The sequence below is a fragment of the Pantherophis guttatus genome, chromosome 1 (genome assembly GCF_059756535.1).
Source record: "Pantherophis guttatus breed Tessera chromosome 1, ASM5975653v1, whole genome shotgun sequence".
In the NCBI taxonomy this organism is placed as follows: Eukaryota; Metazoa; Chordata; class Lepidosauria; order Squamata; family Colubridae; genus Pantherophis; species Pantherophis guttatus.
This window is the reverse complement of record NC_142063.1, coordinates 54,640,845-54,653,644: the sequence shown is the minus strand read 5'-3', so window position 1 is coordinate 54,653,644 and position 12,800 is coordinate 54,640,845. Positions and strand designations below refer to the sequence as shown.

The following is a 12,800-nucleotide window of genomic DNA, read 5'->3' as shown; positions in this document are numbered from 1 at the left end:
GAGGGGCATCCTGACCATGATTTGAATCAGACCATCAATGTTTGTTTCTTGGAACTGCCGGTTACAGCTATGGATGGGAGGCCCACTTGGAGGGGGCCCACTCCTGGTCCTTCCAGAGGCTCCCCCCCTCCCTCATTTGGATGGGGGTGAGCTAGAAACATTGCTGTTTGATGGTCACAAAAGACCTTGGGCCAGGCTTTTATGCCTTACGTGGTCTATCAGCCTCCAGGAGGCCACTTATCATCTGGAGATGCCTCTGAATAATATGATACGATACTTGTTATGATACCTGCCTCCCATGGACATGGACATCTATAGCCTCCCGATTCGCCTCCCTACTCGCCTAAGGTGCAGCCGCTAGAGTTATCGGAGTCTTCTCTGGGCCCGTGAACCTGTAGATTGGTGGTTTGTTATCAATGCCCCCAATTGTAAGAGGGAAATATTCGGATTTCAAGTCTTTCATGGTGCCGGTCGATGACTGCGGTTTCTGGCCCTTCCCAGCTTTCGTGAGAGGGCAGCTGGTGTTAACATCTGGCCTCGAAGCGGCCTAAGACTCCATCCACTGCTGTGAGAGAGCAGTGGAGTTTACTGACTTGGAATTGATTGAATATCCCTTTCCAGACTTTGGACTATCTTGATTACCCCCAGGCCGTTGATTTTCCCCCGATTGATTGATTAATTAATTGATTGATTAGATGTATTCGCCAACAGAACTTCTTATTCTGCGAGACTCCCCCCTCTCGCAGGTGTGGCCCTCCACTTTATCAAGGGCCTACCTTTATGACGGGCTTTGGCACCCCGAGAGGTGGCATGCTGCAAAAAGGGGATTAAGGGGTTTTTTAGGGAAACTTTTTGATAGATTTTTAAGGGATTTTAAGGGACGGGAGGGTTGTGTGGGTTTGGGGGTTAACCCACGGGGGGAGGGGTCCGGCCCAGCTGTTAGTGGGGCCACGGAGGGTGTAGATTCCGGGGGTAAGGGGGACATCAGAGTCCATTCTGTCGAGGGCTTTTCTATCAATGTGTTGAGTGGGAGGGGCAGATATGGTGGGAGCAGGGGGCCGTATCATGTAGTGGGGGCGCGCACTCGCTATCTTCGAGCGGTGGCACGCCCCGGTCCCCATAGCCCTTCTCGTATCCCAGGCTGTTCAGACTCTCAGGGCCCGAGCCTTCGGCTGCTGTCGTGCAATGCCAGGTCCGTGGTAAATAAAGCCCCCCTCATTTGCGATCTTATTCAGGAGGGGGGAGTGGACCTGGCAGGTATTACGGAGACCTGGTTGGGCCATGAGGGGGGGGTTCCCCTCGTGGATATGTGCCCACCAGGTTTCCGAGCATTCCATCAGCCGAGAGCTCAGGGCAGGGGCGGGGGGGTGGCGGTTATTATAAAGGAAAGTCTTGATCCGAGGGAGACCACTGTTCCACAGATAGCCGGATGTGAGTCCCTTTTTGTGAGGTGGGGTCGTGGAGTACAGATGGGCTTGTTGATCACGTACCTGGCTCCCTGCCGCGTGGCAATGGCCCTGCTCGAGCTGCTCAACGTCATAGCTGAGGTGGCGGTTGGTACCCCCAGACTTCTAGTCATGGGGGATTTCAACTTGCCATCTGTCGGCGAAACGTCTGAGGTGGCTCGAGAGTTCATGGCTTCCATGACGGCCATGGACCTTACTCAGTTAATTCATGACCCCACTCACACGGGTGGACACACTCTGGACTTAGTTTTTGTCTCTGGTCAGTGGTTGAGTGGCCTTGATACAGGGGATATAGTCATCGAACCCTTGTCATGGTCTGACCACTCGCTCCTTCGACTGGACTTTCTAACCGCTGCACCCCGCCGCAGGGAGGCGGGACCGACCAGGTGGTTCCGCCCCAGGCGCCTGATGGACCCTGATAGGTTCCAGATGGAGCTTGGGCCATTTCCTGAGACTCTGGCTCACGACTCGACTGAGGACCTGGTGGCCGCCTGGGATAGTGCGGCTGCCGGGGCCTTGGACCGTGTCGTGCCTTTGCGGCCTCTGACCCGGCACCGAACTCACCTAGCTCCTTGGTTTTCCGAGGAGCTCAGGGAGATGAAGCGCCGGAAAAGACGCCTGGAGAGTAGTTGGAGGACCAGTCGCTCCGAATCCGACCGAACACTGGTGAGGTCTCATATTAAGACCTACCTAGTGGCGATAAAAGCGGCGAAATCTAGTTATTTTGCCGCTCTTATCGCGTCATCAGATAATCGCCCGGCCGCCCTGTTTAGGGTGACCCGCTCCCTCCTCCATCTGGAAGCGCGGGATGACCCCTTGCAGGGCCGAGCCGAGGACTTTGTGCAGTATCTGTATGACAAAATCGCTCAGATTCGGGAAGGACTGGCCTCTGACTGGGTATGTCCGGACGGGATGACTGAGGCAGGTCTTGAGAGTGTTATCTGGGGGGAGTTCGATCCTGTGGCTCCCGAGGACATGGACAGGGTCCTGGGACGGCTGAACGCGACCACATGTTTATTGGACCCGTGTCCCTCCTGGTTGGTACTGGCTTCCCGGGAGGTGACACGAGGCTGGCTCCAGAAGATTGTTAACGCTTCTTTGAGTGAGGGGATCCTGCCGGCCGCTTTGAAAGAAGCGGTTGTGAGGCCCCTCCTCAAGAAGCCCTCTCTGGATCCGGCTGTTTTGGTTAACTATCGTCCAGTCTCCAACCTTCGCTTTGTTGCGAAGGTTGTTGAGAGTGTGGTGGCGCAACAGCTTCCCCGGTACCTGGATGAAGCTGTCTATCTAGACCCGCTCCAGTCCGGCTTCCGGCCTGGGTACAGCACGGAAACGGCATTGGTCGCGTTGGTGGATGATCTCTGGAGGGCTCGGGATAGGGGTTGCTCCTCTGTCCTGGTCCTGTTAGACCTCTCAGCGGCTTTTGATACCATCGACCATGGTATCATGTTGCACCGGTTGGCGGGGTTGGGGGTGGGGGGCACCGTTCTGCGGTGGTTCTCCTCCTACCTCTCTGACCGGTCGCAATCTGTGTTGACGGGGGGGCAGCGGTCGACCCCGAGGCACCTTGCTTGTGGGGTGCCACAAGGGTCGGTCCTCTCGCCCCTTCTGTTCAACATTTATGTAAAGCCGCTGGGTGAGATCATCCGTGGCTTTGGGGTGGAGTTCCATCAGTACGCTGATGACACCCAGCTGTACATCTCCACCCCAGGCCACCCCAACGATGCCCTTGAAGTGATGTCCCAGTGTCTGGAGGCCGTGCGGGCCTGGATGGGGAGAAACAGGCTCCGACTCAACCCCTCCAAGACCGAGTGGCTGTGGCTTCCAGCGTCCCGATATAGCCAGCTGACGCCATCGCTGGCTATTGGGGGCGAATCACTCGCCCCCACGGAGAGGGCTCGCAACTTGGGCGTCCTCCTGGACGCACGGCTGTCTTTAGAAGATCATTTGACGGCCGTGGCCAGGGGGGCTTTTTATCAGGTTCGCCTGATACGCCAGCTGCGCCCCTTTCTAGATCGGGACTCTCTACGCACAGTCACTCAAGCACTAGTCATTTCCCGCCTGGACTACTGCAACGCTCTCTACATGGGGCTCCCCCTGGGGTGCACCCGGAGGCTCCAGCTGGTCCAGAACGCGGCCGCGCGGGGGATTATGGGGGCGACGAGGCGCTCCCATGTGACACCTCTCCTGCGCGAGCTGCACTGGCTCCCAGTGGTCTTCCGGGTGCGCTTCAAGGTGTTGGTGACCACCTTTAAAGCGCTCCATGGCTTAGGGCCGGGGTATTTACGAGACCACCTTCTGCCACCAATAGCCTCCCACCGGCCAGTACGCTCGCACAGAGTGGGCCTCCTCAGGGTGCCGTCCGCCAGACAATGTCGGCTGGCGACCCCCAGGGGGAGAGCCTTCTCTGTGACGGCGCCCACCCTCTGGAACAACCTTCCCCCAGAGTTACGTATAATAACAGACCTCCGGATTTTTCGTCGGGCCCTGAAAACCTATTTATTTCAACAAGCTGGGCTGGCCTGAGTTAAATTTTAAATTGATTTTAAATTGGGTTATCTTAATTTCGGCCAAAATATTTAATTATTTTAATACTGTTCTTAAATTTTGTATGCTTTGTTTTTATCTTGGCTGTGCACCGCCCTGAGTCCTATTGGAGAAGGGCGGTATAGAAATTTAATTAATAAATAAATAAATAAATAAATAAAATAACTTGTGGTTTGCTCAAATCTGTACTCCTTACAGAAACATGGTAAATGCACTGATTCACTGAGAGAGCTCATCTGTTCCAAAATTATCAGAGTCTGGGTTCAACACATGTGACTTTTATCCCGGAATTAAAGTTGCAAAGCCACCTTCCCAATTTCTTGAGATAGATTTGGATCTCCCTTCTAGTCCAATACCTTAAACACAATGCCACATGGGCTCTTTATCCTTATAATGACCATCATCTTCTTTCTGGGCTAAAAGACCCCCAATCGATGTAGTTTTTCCTCAGAGGGATCTGCTCTTTCCCTCTTGTCTGTTCTTTTCAGATTTATGATATTATTGAGGTTTGAAGACATTATTCCAGAGGTAGACTTACATAGCATGGCCATCTATCAAACAATGCCATCTATCAGGAGTCAAGAAGTGTTTAGCATCTGTTCTCGGCAATGATATTTCCACCATCATCTCCCTTCCAAGCCCCTTTGGTTCCCAATCAGAAGTCTTTAAAAAATATTCTCCCAAGCCTTGGAGCAGGGTGCTTGTGGAATCCCCTGCTAGTTGTGTTTTTTGTTATAGGGAGCATTATTGTCTGGACACAAACTATTTTTTTTTTAGTGTCAGCTGCCAGAGTCATTGTGGAAGTACTTGGTCTTTAAATCTCATCAATCAGTCAATCTTAGAGTTATATAAGGACATTGCTATTGAGTCAGTAGTACATTCCATTCCCTTTCTTAATGATTCCAGGTTTAATAAATCAACAGATTTGTTGTGGTTGAAACATTCATAAACTAAAACCTACTTTATCTTATATATGAATCATTATACTCCGTTCGCAAGTATATACTTGTACAGTCAAAGACATACACATTCAGGGGGATATATAGAGGGGAAAAAATGCATAGTGCTGTTGCAAGATATCAGTGGAAACTCCCAGCCTGATAGGCAAATGCTATTTGGGAGACAGACTCTCTTCTGCACAGTAATATGGGAGGAAAGAATTAAATTCACCTTCCCACTTTCTATTTTGCAATTGAAATAACAAAAGCCAGGAACATTAAATACACTTGTTTCAGTGGAACTTTTGTGCAAAATTAATTTTAGTCTACACAAAATGAATTGCCACTGAATAGAATATAATCTTTCAAATGTTAATTTTCCTGAGTTTTGAGAACACCCTTACATATAATGTTGCAGATTAAAATATGCATATTTATTATCTTACAATTTACATTATTTTAAATTGAAACATAAATATTTGGCAAAATATTTTGTTGATGGAACAAAATGGAACAAAACTATGTCTGATCACTGATCAACAATGCTTCATTAAAAATGGCAGATGGTGATTAATAGAAATAAACAGTGTATCTATATCTATATCTATATCTCTACGGGGATGAAAACAAATTATATATATATATATATATATATATATATATATATATATATATATATATATATTGCATATACAGTATATATGCAATACATATATATAGATTAAGGCTACAATATAATTGATCAATGCAGCAAAATCACTTGACTAAATTGATTAATCTTTTATTTAAGCATTACATTCATTTGGTATTAATCTTCATTTTTAAAAATGTCTTACATTTATTGACACTTCCCCACTACTGAAGATCTTGAACATGAAAAATCATAGAGTTGAAAATCTATGGATTTAATATAATCCTTTGGTGCAGGAATTCAAATGAAATCATATGGATAAATATGTATTCAGCCTTTGCTTAAGGATTTCTTCATCAATTTTTTATCATTTTTGCCCTTTTTTGTTTATACTGCTTCTATACTAAGCAGCTTGCAAGACTTTACATTGATTATGACAATGATACTAAAAGAGATATAAAACAAATTCATTAATAAAAATATGTATCAGAACTAGGTATGCAAAAATTTAAGATACATACAGTAAGAACATGATACCACCTGCCCATAATTTATCCCTGGGTAATTGTAGAGTGGTTCTCCTCAGTTCCCAAAGGCATAACAAAATAATCAAGATATTACTAAGATATGAAATATTAAAAGGAATGGAGTATTCTTATTCCTGGAAGAAAACTGTTTCATAAAACAGGAATTCCAAGAGAATGTTCACTTCCAAGTTTCCTCCTGTCACACCTGATTGTGTGGTTGTGTAGATTTTTAGCATGCATTCTCTCCATGGATATAAGGCATAAGGCATAAGATGTTGGTTGCTGGAAATCCAGATACGAGGTGATATTAGGATGTCAGGAGAATGGTATATAGAGGATTTGGCAATTATCTGAGTGTCTGAAGTGTTTGGGATAATTGGAGGCTTGTGAAGACCTTCACAATACAATACTTGTATTGGTGCAATACAAGAAACAGCAGCAGTGGCTTGGGAGCCTGGCAGAGAGCCAGTCCTCTGGAACGACCTGCTGAGTGGCTAGAGTGTGGTCAGGTGGCCATGAAAAGTTGGTGGATTGAAATCAGAGTTGGCAAAGCAGTGTGAGAAGCTCCTTAGAGAGCTGGCAATACCCAATTTAGTATCGCTGATAAGCTGGATGGCAGCACAAGAATTCCAGCCACAGGATGGTCCAGGCTGGAGAGTCATCTTCCGGAGGATGCAGCTAGTTGCAAAACTCTTATGTTGGATGTGATTTCAGTGACAGCTTAATGGTGATGACTACTCAAGTCTGCTAGTTTTCAGTAAGCTCCATTGATGAGGGTCATTTGGGAATTGCCAACTTTACTGTACCAGAGATTTGGAGGCTTTTAGATTTGAGGTGGCAGCAGGAGCTGGAACTATATAGGAATAGGTGATATTCCTATAGCTTGTAGCTGCTATGGCTTTGGTTTTGACTTCTTTTTTTGTCATTTTCCTTTTTTGCACTATGCCATGGACCCGAGAGAGGAGGATCTGCTAGGTCTGTTATACAGGTAGTCCCCAACTTACAACAGTTCATTTAGCGACCATTCGAAGTTATAACAGGATTGAAAAAGGTGATTTATGACTGTTTTGCAACTTATGACGGTTGTGGCATCCCTGTAGTCATGCGATCAAAATTTGGATGCTTGGCAACTGGTTCATATTTATGACAGTTGCAAAGTCTTGATCACCTTCTGTGTCATTCTGACAAGTACAGTCAATGGAGAAGTCTAATGAGGGAATTGCTGGCTGGGGTATTCAAGGAATTGAAGTCTACACTTTTTAAAGTGGGGAAACACTTTCTAAAGCTTCTATAGATTAAGACATTATAGATTATAGGCCTGTCTGGATGTACTTGGGAAGCAGTGATCTTGGGCCAGACATTCTCTCTCAATCCAAACTCATCTCACAGGTTTGTTGTTGTGGGGAAAATAGAAGGAGGAAAGTGAGTTGGACATGTTTGCCACCTTGAGTTATTTGTAAAAATAATAACGGCGGAGTATAAATAAATAAGTAATACAGTTGAGGATATTAGATAAAAGGAAATTGAGCTGATAGTGACTCAGATGCTCACAAGCTTTTTACATTCATAATAATGTTCACTCTTGTGTTCAAAATATCAACAGGAGTAAAGGAAGAAAAGTTATATATATCTTTGCTACTCATAGGCCAGATATAAAGATCTGAACATCTGGAAATAATTCAGCATGTACCTGTGTTTGATTATATGTAGATACTTGAACTATGTGCATGAAAGAGAGAGAAGTGAGAGAGGGGAATGTTTAGGAGTATAACAGCACAAGAGGCAATGAGTGGGCTCTGGGGTCCAGGACACTCTTGAGCATCCAAATACTATAAATTAAGTAGGCCTAGCAAAGAGGAAAGTATCATTTGTTAGCTTAAATAAGCAATTGTTGTCGCATAACAGAAATCAACAGAAGGGGGCAATAAGGTCTCAATTACTGATGTTCATAGCTGTTCATATAAACTCTTTATAATTTATATATCAGTGCCAGAGTCTTTCTGAGTTTTGGCTACCATACACTAGCATGGCTCTCTTCCTACGATGTATCCAATTTATGCAGTGACAACTGGAGTTATATAAGAGAGAAGTAAAAATATTTATTTTGACTCCACTCAGCGTATGAAACCAAAACTTATTTTAGTAGCAATAGCATTTAGACCCCCTTATACCGCTTCATAGTGCTTTATAGCACTCTCCAAGCAAAGTGTATGCGCGAAGTGAACCAGTGATAACACCGGTTAGAACCCAGCACTGATGGGTTTGTTAAAAACAGATCATGCCAAACCAATCTTATTTCATTTTTTGACAAAGTGACTATATTAATAAACCAGCGAAATGTTGTAGACATAGTATATTTAGACTTCAGCAAGAAATTTGACAAAGTAGTCCACAACCTACTTCTTGATAAGCTAGGAAAATGTGGGATAGATAGCATCACCACCAGATGGATTTGTAACTGGCTGACAAATCATACTCAACGAGTAGTTCTTAACGGTACTACATCTACATGGAGGGAAGTAAGCAGTGGGGTACCACAAGGTTCCATCTTAGGCCCAGTGCTCTTCAATATCTTCATAATTAATGACTTAGATGAGGGAATAGAAGGGGAACTCATCAAATTTGCAGATGACACTAAACTGGCAGGAATAGCCAACATCCCAGAAAACAAGCTCAGGATTGAAAAATATCTTGAAAGACTTGAACAATGGGCCCTATCCAACAAAATGAAATCTACTGTGGAGAAAAGCAAGGTTTTACACCTGGGCAGAAAAACCAAAGGTACAAGTGCAGATTAGGCGAAAACTGGCTCAAAAACAGTAACTGTGAGAGGAACCTTGGAGTCCCAGTGAACAATTACTTAAACACGAGTCGCAGTGTGCAGCAGCAGCAGCCAAAAAAGCTAATACAATCCTTGGTTGTATAAACAGAGGCATAGAATCAAAATCAAGTGAAGTATTAGTACTGCTTTATAAATCCTTAGTAAGGCCACGCCTGGAATACTGCACCCAGTTTTGGTCACCACATTACAAAAAAGATGTTGAGACTTTGGAAAAAGTGCAAAGAAGAGCAACTAAGATTATTAAAGGAGACTAAAACATGAAAAACAGTTGCAGGATTTGGGTTTGGCTAGTCTAGAGAAAAGAAGAACTAGGGACATGAAAGCAGCATTCCAATATTTGAGGGGCTGTCACAAAGAAGAGGGGTTCAAATTTATTCTCCAAAGCACCAGAAGGCAAAATAAGAAACAATGGATGGAAACTAATCAAGGAGAGAAGCAACTTGGAATTAAGGAGAAACTTCCTAACACTGAGGATAATTAACCAGTGAAATGGCTTGCCTTCAGAAGTTCCTCACTGGAGGTTTTTAAGAAGACACTTGTCTGAAATGGTGTAGGATCTCCTGCTTGGGCAGGGGCTGGACTGGGTCAGGGTCCCTTCCACCTCTATTCTGATTGACATAGGTAGACGGAAACCCAACCAGGCAATATATTCTGGTTGGATGATCAAGAAGCTGAGAGTAGGAGGAAGCTTAGTTTCTGATAGGAAACTTTCTGCAGGGGAAAGCTGGCAGAGGTAAAGTCTTAAAAAAACGAAGTTTGGGAAGAAGGAAATTTGATGAAAATGTCATGGCTGGCAACCTTAAATTAGGCCTAGGCAGTGTTTGCTGTTGAAGATTGGGTATTGGCTTTAATAAAGAGCAGTATTGACTGAAGACCCTGAGTTGGGCTGGGCAGTGTTTTACTGTTGAAGAGTAGTAAAAGTTGAGGAGAAGCCAAGACAAAACTCATGAAATGGACAAGAGCATAATACAGAAAAGTACACTAAAGAAAAGTGGGGCCCAGCATGGAACATAAATTACTCAGCAAGGGGGATCTGAGGGGAGTCAGAAAGAAGGAAGACTATACTCTACCAGCCAAAAGACTGCCAGCCTAAATACTGCCAGTATCTTTTGCCTCAGAAATAGGACATTATTTAGAGATTAAATCAACAATATTGAATGCATGCGTATGCCATTGAAGAACTTAAATGCATAAGGATCTTAAGGAGCATAATGTTCAGCAAAGAAAAAAAAAACCCAGTCCTTTTGCAGTACATTTTAAATCTCAATCCACGGCTTCATTTCTTTCCTGCTGGTTATCAGTAAAAATGGGCAGGAGAAGGTGGGAGAGCTCAGACCTGGCTTTTCTAGCTTAATTAATCTTGCTAAGGAATACAACTCAAAATAGATGTTGTTTGTCTTAATAAAAGAGAAGATAAAATTTCAAGAGATGTTTTGCATTATGTCTTTCATCAAATCTGGAAAACTCATGAAAAGCCCAGGACAAGGTCTCTTCTGATAAATTGCTGCTAAATACTTTTGGTTCTACCACTAGAGACAATTAACCATAAAACGTCTTCCAGCTTAATGTGATTTTAGAAAGTATGTTAGAAAAGCATTTAAATGAAATATGTTATGAAAGCAGTGTAAATCATCATCTATTTTCAGATTTGCTTCTATCTTTATTAAGGTTCTCATTGTTGAAGGAGATGGGGATAAGAATATTATAATCCGGAGATAGAATATATATGTATGTATGTATGTATGTATGTATGTATGTATGTATGTATGTATGTATTCTTCATAAGAATAAAACTATTGAATGCCAGTTGATTAGACTGAAAAATATCACAAATTCAGTAACATGTATTAGCAACATTTAGCAACATTAGGTGAAGAGCTTGTTTTAATGTATTCATATTTTCAAACATCCACTATTTCCAGGTATATTGTTGTCTTAACTAGGAGCACACCAGATATCATGTAGTGAACAACTAGGGCTTCTTTCCATATAAATTACCCAAAATCTTTGTAAGGATATGATTGCAGAGCCTTTTCTGATCTCTGATAGATGAGAAGCCCAGAAAAAGGGATTGGAAGTAAATTGAGTAGCATTTCCAATGGTAGCCATTAAAGCTTTATGGATTGTCCATTCAGTTTTGTCAGTTGTATTAAGGGAAACTCCTATATTTTGTGAGTCAGTGCACACGTTTTGAAAACTGTTATGTATGTTTTTTGTGTGTTTCTTTCAGCTCCTGTTTGTGATTATTTTTTGAAGAAGGATTCTTCCTAAATAATGAACAAACAATCAGTTCAGTGCTTCAGCATGCAAGGAGGAGATGAAGCAGGAATGACTGTTCATCATTCCACGTTCCTGGCTACACCCAGATTGATAACAAGATTTGTCTCAGACTCCAGAATTTTCCCTTAGGAGAGAAAAACAGCCGAGTGTTTGTGGAAATAGCGTTCAAGCTCTGACATGAGGTTTCTACTCCATGGAGCTTTTGCTGCCAAGTCTCAGGGTTTCCTTTGTGTTTTATATCACATCTTCTACCAGATAGCCTTTAAATTGTGGTTATGGCTCATAAGATAGAAGTTCTGAGCTGTGTCTATATTATGTATACCGGGCCCAGATTTCTCTTTCCAGTTAGACATTTCGGCTTCTCCTGAGCATGATGAAGTTTCTCTACTAGATGGTGGACACAGTTCGCACAACATGACTACAGTTAACGCATGTGATTAAAATGATGACTGATTATAGACACTTGTGCTGGATGCTCTCAATGTTGGCAAGAAGCCATAAAAATTCTCAGTCTGTGAATAAAGTCAATCATTTTGTTCGTTTAACTTATAATTTATTCTCCACAATTAGTTGACAATTTATTCCAGCTTTTTTTGTTGTACTATGTTCTTCCTCACATTTCTTTACATTTCATAAATTGATATTCTAATAACTTGTGTTTCCAAGACTCGGCCCTTTCATAGAAATTGTCACTTTAGATGGTGAATCTGAATCTGAACAAAGGTGCTTCATCAGTTATCATTATATCTTCATTTAACACTCTAAATGCTTTTTGTTTATTGATCAGTAATTCAACTTTTGAAAGATTTGGAAAGCAAACACAGAACTTTACCATTGCAGTTTGATCTTTTTCTGTATTCAGATGTTTTGCTTGCAAGAAGTATGTCCTATGCATAATTTTTAAGTGGGTATCTCAGGACTCATGTGTATGGCAGGTTGCCAGGATTAATATTTAGGGTAGTGGAGGAGTGACAAAACCTACATTGAATGAGGCAGTGATGGAAAATAGATAGAGGTACATCGTGCATACACGCAAGACTGTTTTCAGGGGGGCTTCTTCTTTTTTTATGGGGGAAAGTTTTTATTTTTGAGCTGTGTGCCTGTTTCTCCATTTGCTGTAGAGTTTTATTTGTTTTTATTTTTATTTTCACCAAGAAGGCTTTCTAGCTTCATTTCTGAGATTTATTTGTGGCTCTGTGCATATCTCAGCTATTCCATCTTGTCAAGGAGTTCTGTTTATTTTGAACTTCACAGAGAAAGTAATGGTTTTTGATCCATATATGTGGATTTTGTCATGTTAGTGGACAAGATAAGGAGAAGTAGTTCAACTTTAATGCTGGTTAAATAGCAAATGTTAGCTGAGAGTAACAGCTTTTGAGTGCTACTGAACACTATTTTGTACAGAATTTCAAACACTCCAATTATTTCAGTGACACTGAACATATGTGTCTTACATTGACATTTCACAAGACCCAAGAAATTGAATGAATTTGGAGCCTTTGCACTAAAAAGGGGGAAAGGGGTTAACAGACAAATACTAATAAGATCTTTGAGATTAAAAAGTAATTGCCT

At 42.9% G+C, this 12,800-nt stretch overlaps 1 protein-coding gene across 39 annotated transcripts in view; it reads left to right on the top strand.

Moving 5' to 3' along the window:
• TTLL5 (tubulin tyrosine ligase like 5) overlaps positions 1-12,800 on the top strand; it is a 150,303-nt gene that overhangs the window by 128,479 nt on the left and 9,024 nt on the right. For 22 of the 39 annotated variants that reach the window (XR_015728968.1, XR_015728973.1, XR_015728971.1 and 19 more), the window contains one exon: positions 11,179-11,773. The exons of the other annotated variants lie outside the window; for them this stretch is intronic. Coding sequence is in view for 7 of the 22 variants with exons in the window: in XM_087874089.1 (XP_087730215.1) it covers positions 11,179-11,219 (41 nt within the window). In the remaining 15 variants the exon portion in view is untranslated. Of the gene's footprint in view, positions 1-11,178; positions 11,774-12,800 lie in introns of those variants that run through there. 39 annotated transcript variants of the gene reach the window in all.